This window comes from Peromyscus leucopus, chromosome 6 (assembly GCF_004664715.2).
Source record: "Peromyscus leucopus breed LL Stock chromosome 6, UCI_PerLeu_2.1, whole genome shotgun sequence".
Taxonomy (NCBI): Eukaryota; Metazoa; Chordata; class Mammalia; order Rodentia; family Cricetidae; genus Peromyscus; species Peromyscus leucopus.
In genome coordinates this window covers 74,741,827-74,762,193 of record NC_051068.1, presented here as the reverse complement: position 1 = coordinate 74,762,193, position 20,367 = coordinate 74,741,827, and the positions used below count along the sequence as shown (strand labels likewise).

The 20,367-nt window shown below is 39.3% G+C and overlaps 1 protein-coding gene across 1 annotated transcript in view; it reads left to right on the top strand.

The window, feature by feature from the left end:
- Man1a2 (mannosidase alpha class 1A member 2) overlaps positions 1 to 19,494 on the top strand; it is a 128,311-nt gene extending 108,817 nt beyond the window's left edge. The window contains exons 11-13 of the mRNA XM_028877291.2: positions 828 to 1,000; positions 3,701 to 3,816; positions 17,169 to 19,494. Of these exons, the coding sequence (XP_028733124.1) occupies positions 828 to 1,000; positions 3,701 to 3,816; positions 17,169 to 17,301 (422 nt within the window). The 3' untranslated portion in view covers positions 17,302 to 19,494. The remainder of the gene's footprint in view (positions 1 to 827; positions 1,001 to 3,700; positions 3,817 to 17,168) is intronic.
- The last annotated feature ends 873 nt before the right edge of the window (positions 19,495 to 20,367 follow it).

Below are 20,367 nucleotides of genomic sequence, written 5' to 3'. Positions count from 1 at the left end.
GAGAGCTCTGTGGTGCAGATGCCTGCTGGGCAAATTTGAGGGTCGGAGCTCCTAGTACCCACTTAAAAGCCAGGCCTGGGCCTGAGTGTGTTTCTCTAACCCAACACTGACAAGTAGAGACAGGAGGATAGCTGGGACTTGCTGGCTGCAAGAGACTGCTTCAAAGGAACAGAGTGATACAAGAAGATGCTGAATGCCTTCCTTCCCTTGGTTTCCACATGCTATGTGTGCACACTCACACTGTGCGTGCTCTTCCCTGCTCCCCCGCACACACACAAGAGTAATAATACTTAATGAATGGATTTAACCAAAGAGAAAGATTGTACGCTGAAAAGTACAAAATATTGATGAAAATAATTGGAGACACAAATAAAGGAACAGTTAGTATCTGTGCTCATAGAGTGCATGCTATAGTTACCCTTTGCGTTTGTTCCATCTCTTGATAGAGTCAGATTTAGCCCCATATTGATGTGATGCTGTGTGTTGTTCTGAGAGATACTTCATGCCAGAGCAGTAGAAATAGTTGTAATTCTGTTAGAAGGAAACCAAACGTGGTTCTTTTGAAACAACTCATTTTGTAAATCAGTAACAATAAAAATAACTAAAGTTACTTTGGGGCTGGGGTGTAACTCAGCTTAATATATGAGAGGTTCTGGGTTTTTAACACCAAATAAATAAATAAAAATTAAAACAATTGGAAGAAAAAAAAAAACCCATAAAAGATAAAAGCTTACTTCATACTTCTTCCTTGTAGAGACAACAGTAAGTATTCCTTAAAAACATACATGTTTTTTATGTAGCTTTTTTTTTTTTTTAACATATTACAGCATTAAAACTAGGTCCCGAATCATTCAAGTTTGATGGTGCAGTGGAAGCCGTGGCTGTGCGGCAAGCTGAAAAGTATTACATCCTCCGTCCAGAAGTAATTGAAACCTATTGGTATCTATGGCGATTCACCCACGACCCAAGATACCGGCAGTGGGGCTGGGAAGCAGCACTGGTAAATACACTGATTTCTCCTTTTGTCTAAGCTGATTGGGCAGGGCTGCCCCTGTACCACGTATCCTCATCCCAGTTGCTTGATTTCGAGAACCATACACTTTCATTTCTCTGGAGAAGAAACTATTCTCAGTTTGTTTCTTGAGTAGTACAAACAAGCCTTTAACTCCTATTTGCTCTCTATTAGTACTTACATAACGGTATACATTCACTATTCTAGTAAGTAACTATAAGGGGTTATTTAAAAGGCAGGCTCTCAGTATTGTTACAAAATAAGCAGTATTATTTTTTATTATGTCTTTTTAATGTTTAACCACTGAAGAAAAGAAGCATTGTCATATTAACCCAGATTCATAGCCTGGGCAGATGATTCTTGTTTATTTTACCTTGTGTTCTAATAATTCATGTGTGGATCATTAATCTGTTTTTAAAAATAGATTTAAAGACAAAATGTGGTATGCACACATACAAGCAGACTGTGTGTGTGTGTGTGTGTGTGTGTGTGTGTGTGTGTGTGTGTTCAGAAGCAGAAATTTGTTACGGTTAGTAAGTAAAGGAAGCGGTCCGTTTACTCTTAAATAGTCAACATTCACACTGAGTATGGTGATGGGTGTTTATAATCCTAACCTTCAGGAGGCTGACGTAGGAGCTGTCATAAGTATGATACCAGATTGGGCTGCCAAGTGAACCTGGAGCCTGCCTGGGCTTAAACTGTTCTGATATGGTGACGAGATAGTCTTTAAAACAAACAAAAACATTTATTTATTCTTTGTGTATACCCCATGAGTGTATACCTGTGGAGGCCAGAAGAGGTTGTTAGATCCTCTGGAACTGGAATTACAGGTGTTTCTGAGCCCTCTGGTGTGGGTGCTGGGAACCAAACCCAGGCCCTGTGCAAGAGCAGCAAATGCTTTGACCTACTGAGCCATCAAGGCAGCCTGAGGATCTGTTCTTCACATGGTCCCTAGGATTAATAGGCCATTTATATTGCTAGATAAAGGCACCAGGCCTCAGGTAGAAGTCTTTAAAACCCAGCAACAACAAATAGAGAGCTCTAAAAAGAACTTGGAGTTTAATCCTTTAATTAATCCTTTAATCCCAGCACTTGGAAGGCAGAGGCAGGCTGATCTCTGTGAGTTCAATGCCAGTCTGACTGTCCTGGAACTCACTTTGTAGACCAGAGCTGTTACACAGAAAAACCCTGTCTGGAAAAACAAAAGGAGGAGGAGGAAGAAGAACTTGGCTTAGCACTTTTCATTGTTAACTAGTTAAGTAGCTTTCTATTAGAAGAGAAGGTAGTAAGAGCAGGAACAAGAAGCCGCAGCAGCAGTGCTGAGGGGAGGACTGTGCCCTCATTGCTCAGTAGCTCAGGGTTAGGTGGGGCAGCGAAAGAACGAGCCTCAGGTGCTCTTCGCTCGCCGAACATCCAGTGCTGCAGTGGGAATGACCCATATGCACCACGAGACAGTCAGGGGCTTTGACTTAAAAGTAGGGTTGTGAGTAGGTTGTTTTTGATTTAATACATTTGATTTATGCACGTTCAAGCTCACAAAAAGAAATATACAGTAAGCATTTTAAATTCCAGTCAGGTATTAGAACACAGTAGCTAAGAGAGAACAAATTGCTCAGCTCAATTTCTCCATCTGAAAAGCAGAGCTGTTAACCTCCTAGGATTATGAAATTTAAATGCTAGTGTATATGAAGCTCTTGGAATGGCCTTTGGCAGATTGTTAGCTCTAAATAGTTGCCATTATCATCTGGGCATGTAGGTGTGCACTTCCTGCTACTTCTCACCACCTGTGCTACCTGACTAATGAGACTGGGAAGACAATGTTTCAGAATAGAGTGTGGTTACAATAAATATCCTTATTACCACTAAATCATACATTTTTAGGATGTTGTGAGTTTTTGTTCTTGGAAATGATCACACTGAAATTCATTGTGTGTGTTTGTGTATATGTGTGCTCATGCATGTGTATGTGGAGTTCAGAATACAATCTCATGTTCCTCTTGTGCCTTCCACCTTTTAAATAGTCTCTCATTGGCCTAAAACTTCATCAAGTAGGCTAGTCTGCCCAGCCATGTTAGCAAGCTCCAGGGATTCATCTTTATGCCTATGTTCTTAACCATTGCTGGAATTACAGGTGCACACCATTGCACTCTGCTTTTTACATGGATTCTGAGGAGCTGAACTCAAATTCTCACTTTTCAAGACAGTTGCTTTATGAGTCATTTCCTCTATCCCTAATTACGAGCTTAGTCTTGTCTTGATTTGTGCCAGACAGCTCCCTAATTCAGAAAGAACAGGTCAAATTCGACATTTAAGTTAGGAAAATATAGGCTTATTGTAGAGAGATTATAGTGTTAGACAGGGAAAGACATCTCAGTACAAGCTTGTTTTTCCAGTATGAGAACATTTCTATTTGATAACACTATGCTTAGGCTTAATATAGTATCAGTTACAAAAATGCCAATTTTCCTACAGATTTATATGAGTGTTTGTTTTTCTTTTTGTTACAGACAGGGTTTCACTATGTAACCCTAGCTGTCCTAGAACTCACTTTGCAGACCAGGCTGGCTTTGAACTTAGAGATCCGTCTGTCTGCTTCCCAAGTGCTGGAATTAAAGGCCACTCTGCCCATCCTTTCTATGAACTTTATCAACTTGTCCACAGAATTGTCTTCTCTGCTCTCCTTCACAGGCTATTGAAAAGTATTGCCGAGTCAGTGGTGGGTTTTCCGGAGTCAAGGATGTGTATTCCCTCACTCCTACGCATGATGACGTGCAGCAGAGCTTCTTTCTCGCTGAAACATTAAAGTAAGCATACACTCAGAGTGCTTTAAGTAAGCTTATTAAAAAACTGTTCCTATTACTAAGGCGATATATAATGTTGCCATCCAGGTATATAATGGGTGATGTTTAAGTCAAATAATTAGTTCTTTCTGAAATGTAGTGTTGTCTATAATCACCCTCTCTGCAGTAGCGCACCAGAACCACTTCTCCCCGTGAGATTGTAACAGTGCTCACTGGTCCTGTCCCTTCCCTTCTCTCCAGGCTCTGGTTGTGCTGTCTACACCTATGCAGTCATCCTTTTTACCTTCTACCTAGGAGTGAGATCATACAGTTACTTGTTTTTCTGTGCCTGGCATCTTTCCCCAGACATAAGTTTTTAGATCTACCCAGGCTAATTGAAATGACAAAATTTTATCATTTTTAATGGATGAATAATATTCCATTTGTAGATATATACCACATTTTCTTTATTCATTAACATTTTTGTAGAGTAATGTTGCTGTATGATTGCTAAATAATTAGTGTGACTATATGTTACATGTACAAGAGTTTATTACAAGAGTTTTATGTAGTTGGGTTGGTAAATATTAGGCCATATCTTGAAGAATGGCTGTAAGGTAGCTATTTTATCAAGTAAATGATCTGTTGTGGTTGTGCAGGCCTCTAATCCTAAAACTCTGGAGACAAGATATAACAGGATTTTTCTTTTGGGCCACCAACCAGCTCCCAAATCATAACTCGGAGACTTCCTGTTAGTTATGCATGCTTGGCCTAGCTTAGGCTTGTTTCTGGCTAGCTCTCTTTAACTTAAACCAACCTGTTTCTCTTTATCTACCTTTTGCTTCCTCAGGACTTTTTACCTTTTCTTTCCTTCTATATATCTTACTTTCACTGCTTCTCATGTCTGGCTGGCAGCTGCTTGGATTCTGGTTCCAGGTGTGTTCTTCTCCTTCTCCCTTGTTCTCTCCTTCTTCTCTCTTCTTTCCTTTCTCCTATTTATTCTCTCTGCCTGCCAGCCCCGCCTACCCCTCTCCTGCCTAGCTATTAGCCATTCAACTTTTTGTTAGACCAATCAGGTGCCTTAATCAGGCAAGGTGAAACAAATGCAACACATCTTTACATAATTAAATGGAGCACAAACAATATAACACATCTTTGCCTAGTTAAAATAATATTCCACAACAGCAAGACCAAAGCACTTCCAACCCTGGGTCATCCTGAGCTATATACATATGTATATAGCAAGACTCTGTCTCCAAAAAATATTAAATCAGGGGAAGGGATAGTTAGTGCCTTTAAATAAGTTACTTTGTTTCTTCTCTTTGATATACTTTATAATCACCTAGAAAACTTCTTACAGCATAGATTCAATGGCCCATAACTACAAAATTTTATTAGGCTGAGGTAGAGCCAGGCAGTATGATGGTCATCTTTGGACCCAGCCGAGTTCAGAGTACATCTCTTAGGATGATCATATATGTTTCAGTGGTACTAAATGAAATGTAGCCACCACCAGCCATTCTCCCCATAAGGTTCTGTACAAAGATACATGGAAAGGAAAAAAGACAGTTTGGAGTGTGTACTCAAAAACCCAGGTGGAGCTCTGTAAATAGGCCTGGGAGAAAGATGGAGACATTAATTACATATGTATGCTTTTTTAAAAGCCTGCAAAGCAAGTATCTCTTCATCTCATCAGTAACTTAATTTCATGTTTATGTCTCCTGTATCTTACACATGGGTGACTTATAAATACATCATTTGCCTAGCAAATGTTTACTGCCCAGTACCACTCAGATCACTTGGAAATGTTGGACAAGTATCCTGCTGCACTCTGATACAAATAAAGTTCACTTACGTCTGCCCAGCTGGATATCTCACTCTCATATGAATATTGTTCATTTATGTCTGGTACGTTACAGCTGAAAAGTATACACATCTCAAAGCAAGTTATCCTACAGATCCATATTAAGTTTTTCTTTTATGAATATGTCATAATATTTTTCAATGTCTTTTAGCCTCTAAATTAGTGCTGTTCCTGCTTTCCCTTTTAATATATCAGTATGCCGTGTGCTTCTGTTTTCTTGCTGCTTCATTTTACTCCTTCTTTCCACAACCACAACTGACCCTGTTCCAGACCCTGGTTGTTGTGGAGATCGTTTACAACATCTGCCCTGGTCCTGAGTTTCCCACCTCTAGGCCTTCCTTGTTGTCATGTCCTATGTGGTTAGGCTTGCATCTGTATCAAGTGGTCTTAAGAGCACTGGACTGTAAGACAGAGTGACAGCTTCAGTTATTCAGTGCTACATCCTACTAAATGAACATGTCATAGGAAGGTTCTGTGCTTTACATGTAAAGCTGGGGAATTTGACACAGGTTGTGGTAGAGCTTCCCCTTCTCTTCCTCCCCACCTCCTACATGCTACACACACACACACACACACACACACACACACAAATTCATTTGTTCATACTTTGTTGAGAGCCATTAAAATGACTGTAGAAGACTAACTAGTGAGGTAATAGAGGGTAAGAACAGCTTCTGTCAACACATGTTTAAAAGACAGAGCAGAGAAAGCTGAGTGCTTGTATGGGGGAGTTAACTTGAACAAGCTGATAAACTGGTAAATGCTGGCTTTGAAAACTGGAATTTGAGAGTGGGGGTGGGAATGTTTATGTGGGAATATTAGACTCTTTTTTGTTTTGTTTTGAGACAGGGTTTCTCTGTGTGTAGCCCTGGCTGTCCTGGAACTCACCTTGTAGATCAGGCTGGCCTCAAACTCGCAGAGATCCACCTGCCTCTGCTTCCAGAGTGCTGGGATTAAAGGTGTGTGCCACCACCACCCAGTGAATATTAGACTCTTCTTTCCATCCTACTTCATCTCTGTCCTCTGAAATGGAAGGAGATTCTTATGAGAGGAACTTCAACTACGGAGGCTGTGGACTTTGAGGTAACAGGCACCGTTAAAAGTACATAGATGGGCGGTGGTGGTTGCAGGCCTTTAATTCCAGCACTCAGGAGGCAGAGCCAGGCAGATCTCTGTGAGTTAGAGGCCAGCCTGGGCTACAGAGTGAGATCCAGAACAGGCACCAAAACTACACGGAGAAACCTTGTCTCAAAAAAACAAAACAAACAAACAAACAAAAAAGTACATAGATGACTGAAAGACTTCCTTTGGGGAAGTTCATTAGATTAGATCACAGGGAAAAAAAAATTTGATGTCGACACATGAGATTCCTTGTCAAGACAAATAACCATGTCCTTACCCACTGCCCAGTGGCAAAGTCCTAGTGAATACCAACCTGTCTGCTGCTTCCTCTCAGCTTTCAGTGCCTTGCTTTCCAGTGTTAATTAGCAGCTCTGGCTTAGGAATATTTTTCTTCTGTAAAATTTGTCATGTTTGTGTGTGTGTGAGTGTGTGTATGTGTGTGCTATGTGATTAAGAGGGTAATTCACCCAGATTGATTTACATAAGCTTAAGAGATTTCTTCAAGATTAAATGTATAGAATACTCCTATGTAAAATAGGTAGATAGTATCACCCTGCCAGTTCCTCTAATTACAAGAAAGAGCTGCATGTTTTTGGGTAAGGGCTTTTGTGTCTGAGTTTAGTAAAGTAGTAGCCGATAAAAAGTCTCTAAGCTGAAAGAACCAAGGACTCCACAGTGCTGGAAGCAGCTCTCTCTAGCAACCCTCACACTGTTGATAAATGTATTCCCTGTGAATTCTCGATGGTTTCAGGCCTTTGTATCACCTACTTGCATCAACCAATTCCTCTTAAAAACTTTGGGAATATTTTCTACCCAACTTTAGTGTCTACACCTCTGTCTTCACATATTTTAGTGAGTTAGGCTTTCATTGAATCTCAGCACAATTAACGAATTTGCTGTGTTGTGTCTGTAAGTTGCAATGTCTAAAAGTCAATCTGTTTTAAATAAATTCACCAGGATAAGTCGTTTAACTTTTTCTATAGGTTAAGAGTACAGGTTACAAAGCTAAATGGAAGTTATTGGGAATCCTGGGGATGAGAACTTCAGCATTTCCACCCTTTAAATTGTTACTCTCTGTTGGATCATTGTTTCCCCTGCTTGGCTCTTGAATTCAGTTTGCACTCTGTTTTTAACATCTAAATCATCAAAGCATAGAACAGATAGAGACTATGAACCACTTCATCCAACAAGTGCTTACTGTTAAGTGCCTGATCTGTGTTGGCTGTTGTTTCCATAGATCAGTGTGTATAAGTGCCATGGAGAGGAATCTAGTAGTTGACATCCTGAACCGCTCCACTCTTCCCTAACTTAGAGTTGCCGTTTTGATAGCCTGCTTGTGAAGACATGCCATGGGTGTGGTCTGTGTTCCCCATCACTTGCTCCCCTGCCTCTGCTTTGTCTCCATTGTAGTGTCCCTTCATAATACAGATGTGTGTGTTTTATCTGCTTCTACCAGCAGAATTAAGGTTCACAACCAAGGGTCTCCTTAATTCCTCTGTTCTAACATTTACCATATGGCACTCAGTAAATGAGTGTTGAGTCTGTTTAGTAAGTCTTTGCTCATTATGTGAGGTAGGAGTCAAATGTTTGCATCTCTAATCACTTACATAATATTTTTAAAGATTTATTAATTTTTATTTTATGTGCATTGGAGTTTTGCCTGAGTGTATGTCTGTGTGAAGGTTTTGGATCCCTTGGAACTGGAGTTAAAGACAGTTGTGAACTGCCATCTGGGTACTGGGAATTGAACCTGGGTCCTCTAGAAGAGCAGCCAATGGTCTTAACCACTGAGCCATCTCTCCAGCCCCCACTTGCATAATATTTAATTGTGTGATTTTACTTTTTATGATATGAAAATATGATATATATTTTCCAAATATACTTTTACGTTATCGGATTGTTCTATGCCCAATTTTAAGTTGTTTCATATCCCCTTTTTTTTATCCTACTTTTCTCTATAGTACCTGATTTCTAACATAACATAGTTTTCTTTTTTGTTATTTTGTTTTATTTGTTTGTTTTTCAAGGCAGGGTTTCTTTGTGTACCCTTGGCTGTCCTAGAACTTGCTCTGTAACCAGGCTGGCCTTGAACTCAAAAAGATTCTGCCTCTTCCTCCCAAGAGCTGGGATTTAAGACACTTATATGCCACTGCACCCAGTTTTTAACATAATTTTCTAAACATTATCAAAATAGAATATAAATTCCCTGGAGTAGATAAGATTTTTTTATATTTTGTTTATTGTTTTATCTTCATATAATGAGGCTTGCACACATAAGTTTTAATATTTAATAGATTCCAGATCAAAACGTGAGTCACCTGACTCCCAGGGGAACAGCTGAAAACAACAGCAGTTATTTTTATAAGGTCTTATAAAATAGAAAATAGTGTCATTAAGAAGACAATAGCCAGCCAGTGGTGGTGGCACACGCCTTCAATCCCAGCACTCGGGAGGCAGAGCCAGGTGGATCTCTGTGAGTTCAAGGCCAGGCTGGTCTACAGAGTGAGATCCAAGACAGGCACCAAAACTACATTGAGAAGCCCTGTCTCGAAAAATCAGAGAGACAGAGACAGAGACAGAGACAGAGAGAGAGAGAGAGAGAGAGAGAGAGAGAGAGAGAGAGAGAGAAGACAATAGCCATGTCCTTTCCTGTCTGTGGCTTAGGATGGATTCGGAACCAGTACTAGCAGTGACTGATAATCAGTATAGGAACTGACAAAAGTGGAGCCCACTGTGAAAACCAGAGATTCAGAGCTGTGGGGCTGTTTTCAGTAGAGATAAAGGTTCAGATGAGCTGAAGAAGGAACAGTGAAATAATAGACCTCTTGTTAGAAGTTGCACATGTAGGAGACTTGCAGAAGTGCCTCTCAAACTGGAGCATGAATCCAAGTTGCCTCAAATGATTCATCACCAGGGCTTCTTACTAATAGGTCTAGAGTGGAGCTTAAGAGCATGTACTGCCAGCAAGTTCACAGGCAGTCTCACAGCTACTGGTCTGTAGGGATCACTTTGAGAACCACTGACGCCCATGCTCTGTAACACATTGGTGCAAGCAATTAAGAAGCAAGAAACTGGCTGCTGACAGAGCAGCTGCCACACCATGATGTCAGGTGGCAAAACCATTGCTTAACTGCTGTATCCATGTAGGTTAGTCTCTTGGAGTCTCTGGAGTACTGGAAGCGTGGTTTGCAGTCTTTAATCCTTCTAACGCATGCCACAGTGCAGTCCAAGTGTTAGATATTGTCACTTTCAAAATTACTCACTTCAAAATACCTAGCAGTCTCTTTTGCTACAGTAGAGGGAGCTATAACACAAATTGTACTAGGTGGCAACAACAAAATTTTCGCCTTTCCATTTTTGTCAGTCTTTATTGAAGTATTTTAAGTGAGTGGTTCATTGGTGTTTTATCAGATTCATTAGACTGGATAATTCCTACCCTGTTTAATGTAGTTGTGTTCTGTGTAATGATGTTTTGGTCAGTGATGGACCACATATTGCACATAGGTCCCATGAAATTCTATCATCTACTGACTGCCTTAGTTTATCCTTTTAGCCATCTTAGTTTGTATCTGTACTCTGTAATGTTCACACACCAGGGAAGCTCCTGACACTGCATTTCCCAAACCAGCCCCGTGGGCATGTGACACCTGAGTGGAGAGTACATCTCCACCTTGGTTTTGCAGTCACTTCTATCCACACCCAAACTGCTCTGCTTTCTGTCTCTGTACATCACCCTTTTTAGAAACAAATTAGTTTGAATCATATGGTTTGGGAGTATTTTTTATTTGGCATTTTATCAGAATGGTTCATGTTACAGTTACCAGCAATTCATTTCTTTATGGTGGTGCTATTTAGTATTCTGCTGGGGTATGAACATTTTGTTTATCCCTTTACTTCTGATGGGCTGTTAGATGATTTTGAAATGAATAAAGGAAAAATGATTGTTCACCACTTGATTACAGTAATGTGTTTGCACTTATCTTTTTTAACTTAAAAATTTGCCCATAAATTAATTTTATGTTATATGCTGTTATCAATCAGTCATCAAATTGTTTACTATTATTAAATAAAATTTGAAGTGGTTTTAAATGTGCTAGGGTAGTGAAAGAAAGAAACTGAAATATTGCTAACTGGTATATAAGATGTTAACAGGTAGCATAAAATAGAAGAAATAAGGTGTCTCAAATGAGGGCCAGTATAGATGTATCCAATCGTCTTTTTAAAATAAAAAACACAGAGCCAATGTAAAAGAGAGAAAGCCGAGAGGTCAGAGCTCAGAGATAAAATCTTACCTCCTGCAGTGCTCCTAACTTCCCCGAGAGAGAGCTACTTCCTGTTTGTCTGTGTTTAAATAGTCTTTCTGTTCTGCCTTCTCATTGGTTCTAAACCCAACCACATGACTGCCTCATCACTGCCTGTAAGTACCGCCCTCCAGGTCTTAAAGGCATATGTCTCCAATACTGGCTGTATCCCTGAACACACAGAAATCTACCTAGCTCTTCTAACCATCACGCTCTTGCTATGGCTCTAATAGCTCTGACCCCAGGGCAACTTTATTTATTAATATAAAATTAAAATTACATTTCAGTACAAATAAAATATCACCATAGGCCAGCTTGAGAAAGTACCTAGGAATAGAAGAAAACTTCCTCAGCTTGATAAAGAGCACATATGAAAAGAACAGTTACCATCATACTGAAAAAAGCATTTGGTTCTCCCAAGGTCAATAACAAAACAAAAACATCTGCGCTTTTCCTTTTCTGTTTAGCAATGTATTGGAGATTCTAGCCAATGCTATCAGGCAAGAAAAAGAAACAAACAAACAAAAAAAGACATCCAGACTAGAAAGGAAGAAGTAAGACTATTTTAAAGAGAGAATGTGATAATCCATATAAAAATTCCTACATATCTTACCAAAGAATAAATAAACTAATGAATGAATTTAGCAGGGCTACAGATACAGGCTCAATATGCACAAATTAATTGTATATATTAGTAGTGAGCCATAAGAAGTTAAAAATTAATATCACATATAAATAGCATGAAGATGTAGAATATTAATATGCAAATCTTGGTAAAATATTAAAGAGCTACACACTGAAAATTAAAGTCATTGCTGAAATAAATGTTCAAGGCCTAAATAAATGTTTAAGTTTCTGGAAACATATTAATTCTCCCCAAATTTAATGTGTTGATTATATGAAACTCTACTCAAAATTTTAGTAGTCTTTTTTTTCTTTTTCTGTAGAAATTGACTTACTGTTTCTGATTACAAAGGATCTGGAATAACCAAGACAAGTTTGAAAAAGAATAAAGTTTAACAGTACGTTTTGTTGGGACCACCAGCACAAAAATAACGACTTGGAGACTTATTACTAGTTATGAAAGCTTGGCCTTAGCTTAGGCTTTTCCCCAGCTAGCTCTTTAACCTGTTTCTATTAATCTACGTTCTACCATGTGGCTGTTACCTCTTCTTGGTATGGCACATCCAGCTTGCTCTGAGTTTGCTGGTGAATTCATCCACCTAAATTCCTCCTCCCAGTTTCTTTCTCTCTGCCCAGAAGTCCCACCTATTCTCGCCTGCCTAGCTATTGGTCATGTTTATCTTTATTAAACCAATCAGAAGGTGTCTTAGGCAGAGACACATCTTTACAGTTAAACAAATATTCCACAACATTTCCTCCTTTTTGTGTTTAGCAAATTCAGAGAAAATACTTTGTATCATATCTTAATGGATCCAAAATTTTATACCTAAACCACTTTCTATCATAACTTGTATTACCATCTAAAACTACCTTTTTTTACACCTTAAAACATCTTCTTAGATAAACAACTCTCAGCCTTATAAATTTTATATCTCTTTTTATGTTTCATTTCTGAATTTAGCAACAAGGAAAACTGTAACTGTAACTATCTAGTCTTCAACCCTATCAAAGACCCAAGAAGGATAAAGTATTACCTGAGTAAACAGGAAGTACAGAGCAAATAACTTCCAAAATTATAGAAATGATAGAAACAGAATTTAGCAACAAGGAAAACTGTAACTGTAACTATCTAGTCTTCAACCCTATCAAAGACCCAAGAAGGATAAAGTATTACCTGAGTAAACAGGAAGTACAGAGCAAACAACTTCCAAAATTATAGAAATGTTAGAAACAGCTGGCTACCTGGATGGTCACCCAAGGTTCCTCTGCAATGTTGGGTCATCTGTCTTCAGCCTACAGGTCTAGAATATCTGACAGACTTTTCTGTAAAGCAGGAATTTTGAAGGACTGGCCTACCTTGTCTGGGAAAAGTTCAGCAGTTGCCTTCTTTTGTGCCCTGTTTATCAAAATTGAACAGCATACTGTCAGCAGTCAAGACAAGGACAGTTTGTTGTCCAGTGGCTAGTTTTGCCATATTGAAAGCAAACTACATATGGAGATTCTTCAATGCCTGTCATCCTTTTTTGAAGTAAATTGGTGCTGCCAGGAACAGATGTGTCTCACTATCATCAAAAGCCTTATGTTATTAAAACATTTTAAATGCCATATTCTGTAGGTCCCTGAAGTGTTTGAAGACCACCTATTTATCTCAAATATATCTCTGTGTAATCTTGAAAACATACCTAACATGACTACCAGTTTGATTGTTATAGATGACTAACTACTAACCTGCATTTCTTAATTATCCTAAATGGTTTATAGTAATAGCTTTTAAGGACTAGAACTATACATTAAATTTTTAAATGTGCTGATAGGTACAGTACCTTAAACAAGAGTAGACACATACATACATATGCATATATATATATATATACACACACACACACATATATAACTAAAATAACCTTAAATTGTATTAATATACAAAAATATCTTAAATAAGAGTAGAACCATGTATAGAGTATGTTCTAACAAAAATAACCTTAAATTTGTATCAATATAATATAATTCCCCTTTTTTCTTTTGAAACAGAGATCCTTGAATCCATTCTACCTTGCTTAATTTCTCCCCTTACCATGACCAGTAACAATTTACAACAAACTCTAAGTGATGAATAAACATCTGTAACCCACCGAATAACCGAATACCACCCACCCCACCTCTTGGGAATGTGAACATCCTGTTCTCTAGACTGCTTCCTGTTGTTTGGGGATGATAACATCTTTAGGGACCCTGAGAAAAAAGAGATAATGGTCGAGTCCTGGGAGAGCTAGCTGTATTCTTTTTTGTTTGGTCTCTGTATGATGGGGAAGTGTAGAGCTTATCTAAATTCCTGGCTGGAGTAGTCAGTGAGGCTGGGCTATCTCAGCTAGCAGCTTTGAAGTTGTTCTGGATGCAGAATTTTGAGGAAACTTCAACAGAGGCATTTTGAGAGGCTGGATCACCTGGGTTACTTGTTTTTATTGTCTGGTCCTTTTTTTTCCCCTGAAAACACAAATTTTTAAAGGTAACATATATCTGCATTAACACAAGTATGGAATGTGCAGTGTGTACAAGTCAGCTAAAGATGATTTTCTGTTTTATGGTTGAGCAGGTAAAAAGCATCTGTCAACTTTATAAGTCCATTTGGACTACATAACCAAACTGTAACATAAATCTCTATCCATGCCATATGAAAGTCCTGAGGATTCTGTAGCCAACAAGATTTATCGTATCTCATCCAGTCTCAGAGCTGTTCCCATGCAGAGGGATCAGCTTATACGTCACATGTCTTGCAGTTTTTCTTCTTCAAGTCTGTAGCCAAGATTTTCAGGTCTCCCCCAATCATATCTGCTCTTTATTGATTTTGAAGAAATCCATAGCTTTTTGTTTCTTATGAAAGCAAAAGCAAAACCACTTCCCTAATGCAACATATTTTCTGACTTCCATTTTGAAGTTAAGACATTCTTAAAATACATAGGTTGGTTTAATTTAGCATTTTCCATAATCCAGTGTCTCTCAGAAGCTATTGTTTTTTGTTCATCAGCATTTAAAAAATTCAGTTAACAAAGCACCATACAGGATCCAGACACCCTGTGTACTTCTCATCTTTGTGTGTCATTCCTTTTATATTACTTTACTCTCTTTTTAATGACTTTATCTTCTTTTTCTTTAACACCTAAGCATATTTAAAATATTATATCTGTTTAGAGGTTTCCTCAGTCTGTACCTGACTTTTTGTGCATCTGTGGTCTTCTCTGACTGTGTGAGCCGAACCTTAAACTGCTAGGCTACCACCTCCTGGCTCTGGAGTCTGGCTCCACTCCTATCAGTTCCCTGAGAGCCTAGCCTCATGCTGATGGTACCACTGGAAGCTGCATTTACCACCCCAGCTCTAGGAACTTTCTGAGTCCGTTTTCCGGAGTCCCCAAGCGAAAAGGTCCAGGTGGCAACCACAGGCAACATAGAAGCCTTCATAACTTACTTGAAGACATTGAAGCTGCAGTGTTCAAAATGGTGGATATCAGTGTATTCTATAGATTCATTGATGTGCAGAATAGAGAGTGCCTCATGGAAGGCACTGTGCTTAGATGGAGACCTGATTTTCACAATGATAAAGGGTGGTATTGATTATAGATTATGCTGAAACATTTGAATTTCTTAATTCATATACATAAATGAATTTATATGGGTCAAGACCTAAATTTAAAGTCTTAAAAATGCACTTTAAAAAGAAAACACTGAGGAAAAAAATATTTGTAACCTGAAGTTAGGCAGAGATTCCTTCGATAAGACAGCAGAAGCAAAATCCATTAAACCAGTCTCAAAATGGAAAGCAGTTAGTTATTCTTGGAAAGCCACTGTTAAGAGAGTAAAGAAAAAGCTGAGTATAGTGGTGCCTTTAATCTCGACACTTGGGAGACAGAGCCAGGCAGAGGTATTAGAGAGACCCTGTCTCAGAAAAAGGAGGGTGAGGGTAAAGAAAAGGCACATACAAGGATAATAATCTTTAAAAAGCATGTGATTGATCATGGACTGCTGTCTGTAACATATGAGAAAGTCTGGGAACTTAGCAAGAGAAGAGCCATCCCAGTTAAAAACTGGGTGAAATTTTTAAATAGGTGTCTCATCAAAGATGTCAAGACAACAAGCACATGAAACGGTGCTCTACCTTTGCCTCCATCTCCAGATGACCACCTTCTTGCATGTCTAGTCCAACTCTCCCTTTGCTTTCACTTGTAATGCTTGCTGCACCAGGGTCATGGTAGCACACACTGGGACTGCAGTCTCCATATGGAAAGCAGACCGAACAGAGTCCCCTGCTGTGTCAACCAGGTATGCTATGGCTTCTCTGTTGGCAGCCTGGTGAGGAAGTCAGTCCAGTGGGTCTAGAGACGTAGGACAGAGTGAGAGAGAAAGTCCTGTTCCTCTGTGTCCCAGCTTCTCAGTGCAAAGGGCAGTACGTCATCCCCTTTTACCTGCACTGGTTTTCCTCTCATCCAGAACTGTAACAGTAACCAGAAGAGATAGTAATGTACTTAAAAAAAATCTTCGCTGGGGTTTTGTAAAGTGGTGCTAGTTACTAACATCAAGAGGCAGGTCTCAGGTTTCCTTACTGTGTGGTATGTGTGTGTCCATCTGTCTGTCTGTGTTGTTTGTGGTGCTAGAAATGGAACCCAAGGCTTTGCTCATGCTAGGCAGGTGCTGTATAACTGAGATATACCCCCAACCCCTCACTCTATAGATTTTTATGTACACTTTGATGATCTTTAATAGAATTCAGATTGGAATTTTCCTGACTATATTAAAGGTAAGAATCATTGTGATACACCAGGTGGTGGTGGCACTCACCTTTAATCACAGCACTTGGGAGGCAGTGACAGACGGATCTCTGTGAGTTCGAGGCCAGCCTGCTCTGTATATAGAGTTAGTTTCAGGAAACCAGGGCTACACAGAGAAACCCTGTCTCGTAAAACCAAAAATAAAAAACAGAATGATTGTGGTTATTTATTCCTGTTTGGTATCCAAGTGACTCCGGTGGCATGGAGCTCACAGAGAGACCTTTGGCAACTAATCACCTTCTGACTCTTTATAAATACACAGTGCTTCAGAGACTTATTTAATAGTTTCTCATACCAAGAGCTGTAAGGTTACAACTACTAGTTTTCCTCAGTATTTGCTAATAAATGTGAACCTTTAAGTCTCCTATGATTCTCTGAATCACCAAAACGTAGAATTGATATTATGTGTGCTTCTTGAAAGAATGTCTGAAAATTATGAAGTGGTTTATCTTATGCTGTCCTTATAGCTTTATTTCATAGGCTTTGGACAAGTGTGTGAAATGTTTTAGAAACTTTTATCTCATCAGTCTAACTGTGCGTCTTCATCAGAACTGCTCAGAGTCAGGTGCTGGCTCTCGCTGCAGTCCCCAATGAGCCCACTTGTTTGACTTCTGACTGACTGTCGCTTCTTCCTTTTGTTTCCAGATACTTGTACCTGCTGTTCTCTGGTGATGACCTTCTACCTTTAGACCACTGGGTGTTTAACACAGAGGCTCACCCTCTGCCGGTGTTACGTTTAGCCAACACCACTCTTTCAGGTAATCCTGCTGTTCGATGAACACAGTTCCAGAAGGACCATTCTTACCTGTGTTTTGTTTACATGGACCACTACAGAAATTTCTGGAGAGGCGGCTTTTGAAAACTTGGACCTCTACGTCACCACGCCAGATGAAACTCTCCCCTGCAAGACTTTTCACTTGTAGATACATCAACTTTGAAATTATTCCATTTTATACCTGACCAAAACATGCTCTGGTACATGTAGGACAGAAGCCTGATATGGTTTAACTCTTGACGAAATGGCCACATGAGAAACAATGTCTTATTCTGTATGGTTAGTGCAAGCCAATACCATAGAACACCTTCCAGGAGTTGGAGATAGCTTTTGGAACCCAATTATATGTTTGTTTCCTCCCTCAGTGGAGCAGCTTTCAAATCAAATATTCTACATTGCTTAACCCCCCTTCCTCCACTTTAATAATGGGACAAACTGAAGTGAACAAGAACAAGGGAACAGTGTAACTCCATTGGTAGGAAGAAGACTTGGAGAAGAAACAGATACCTATCACTGTCTGAATTTTCAAGCTCCTCATTGGATTTTTACCAGACTGGTAACCATTTCATTCCCAACCTAGTTCACTGAAATCTGTTTAGATTTAGTTTTTCTCTGGGGGACATGATCTCATGAAGAATACTTTTCAAGTCTTTTGTCTCCATATGGTATGCTAAAACTGGTATTTATCATAACTGCTGCTTATGAGCCCAAGTGTGGGAGTGTGCATGTAGCTCATGCTAGTGTTGGTAGCATGCAGAAGGTGGGGAGAGTGCCAGTTTGTTGCCTTGAAACCTGTTCTAGAGAAATCCTTGATTTTGTTGGTAGGAAATTATTCTTCTGAACCAGCAAGTCTATCAAGCAAAGATACCTGCTTTAATCTCATAACGCAGTTAGTAGAGTTGTTCACCTTACAATTTCATGGGGCTTGGCAAAATTAACTATACTGCTATGCAGTTCTGCATTTGCTAGAACAAGCTGAATTGCTTTCACCACTTACTAAAGCAAAAGCAAAACATGTCAGTGTCCCTCGAGCAAGGGTCGGACCCCTTACTTAATTACCTCACACGTGTGAGCTGCTCACAAAGATTTTATGTTTTAAGTTTCTCCAAGAATATTATATATCCAAAGAATAGACTAGCTTCAAAATAATTTCCAGTGGCAAATGTGTGATATAATTAATCATACTCACTAAAACTGGCATCAACCTAAGGGACTTATAGATATTGTGTTGACTTTTTTGTTGTTATTGCTCTATATTTTGGCAAAAAAGTAAAATTTTATCAAGAACTCTAAGGTAAATAGTAATGCTTATAAATTTTTGTCCCTTGAATTTCTATGACAATACAAGACACTTTTCCTCCCTTTTCATTAGTACAGACATCATTTATTGATGATAATAAAACTTAAGAACACTATAATATTTACTCTGAATTTGAATATTTGATGTAACAGTTTGTTCATGAGCTCTGCTTTGGAATTCTGGAAGCTTATTTCCTTGGTTGGTAGCTTTTCTTTTTAGCCCTCTACTAGCATATAGCAGATTTAAATTGTGGGAAAAGTCAATATAATCAGACATATAAGGGTGACCAACTTAACACCATAAATCATCTAATCCTCAGAGTTCAGCCAGTGCTTCATAAGCTTGCCACCTCACACTTGTTCAGTATTCATAGAAAACAACATGTAGAGAGCGAGTTCTATCTAGCACATTTCACAATTGTAATATCTTTTACTACTTGAAATTTTTTAAATGTAAATGAGAAAGGTAGATGGCTATTACTTTAGAAGAGAAAGAGAAGGTTTTGGTTCTCAGAAGGGAAAAAAATGAGCCTTCTAAAAACAGCACAAGCTCACTCACAAGTCAAGAGAAAGCGAAAAGCTGGAGGTGGCCGAGACCAGAGCAGCAAGCAGGGGATGAGCCATCTTTTCACTTTGTCCACGCCAGTGCAGTGAAGGCACCATCTTGGTTCCCAGGAATTCTCAGAGGAGACAGAGTGGCAGCCCCACCCCCACCAGTGCATTGTCAGTCACATGATCTGAGAGCATAAGAGAGAAGGCATGGGTGTGAGCAGGGCATGGTTTACATGAAGATCTTAAGACTGTCATTTTAACACCCTGACTGTGATGAGAACTCCGGCTTACAATGATGCTTTTTCTTCTCTGAATACCAAAGGCATTAAAGTCAGGTGTAAATGACTTGCCAGTGTCATGTTGTATTTTGTTAATAGTTTTTTTTTTTTTTCCCTAAAATCTACCATTATCCCATATTTTGCTTACTTTCTTGCTTACTTTTTAAGTGTGTGTCTTCTTCCATCCTTCATACGGTTGGCATTTTGTAGACCTCAGTACTCAGGCTCCATACTCATTGTATTTATAAAATCGGAAAAGAACCCAGAAATGCTTACTAACTGGTGCCTCTTCAAAGAGCTGATGCCTCATCTTGTGCTTTGGGCACAGTTGTGCAGAATAGATAATACATAAAAGTGGGGATTGTTGAACACACTCTACCTTTCATATTTATTACTCATTTTAGAATCACATCTTTGGTTCCAACCAGATTTTTAGAAAATTAATGAGCCAATATGAAGTTTTTAAAGCTAAGAATGAGCCCTTCACCAACCAAGAGGTCTCAGTTCAGACAAGTCCCTAGCTGGAAGTTCTTTCTTCCGGGTGGGCTGTGCATTTGTGCTCCTCTGATACCCACCTCTTCCTATCTTTTAACTGGTGTGTATGTGTAAAAGAAAGCCTGAATGTTGAAGGAATGTACTATTTCTGCAGAATACTGACGCTGATGTCCACTAGGGCACTAGGGATTTCTTTGGCAGGTTTTGAACAAGCAGTTGGAGATCTTGATCCTCAGCTTCTCCTCTTTTCCACTCTTCGGCCAAGGTCTTTGTCAAACTCGGAATTGGTTGCTAAAGGTTGTGCTTGCCCTACTCCTTATGATGCAGTCTCCGTGTGAGCCGGAGTCTGAATGAGCACATGCGTGAGTGAGTGAACAACAGCGACGGAAGATTGCACATGCGTCACGCTCTGGGCCTGGCGCCATTCAAGCCTTAGAACACGTCA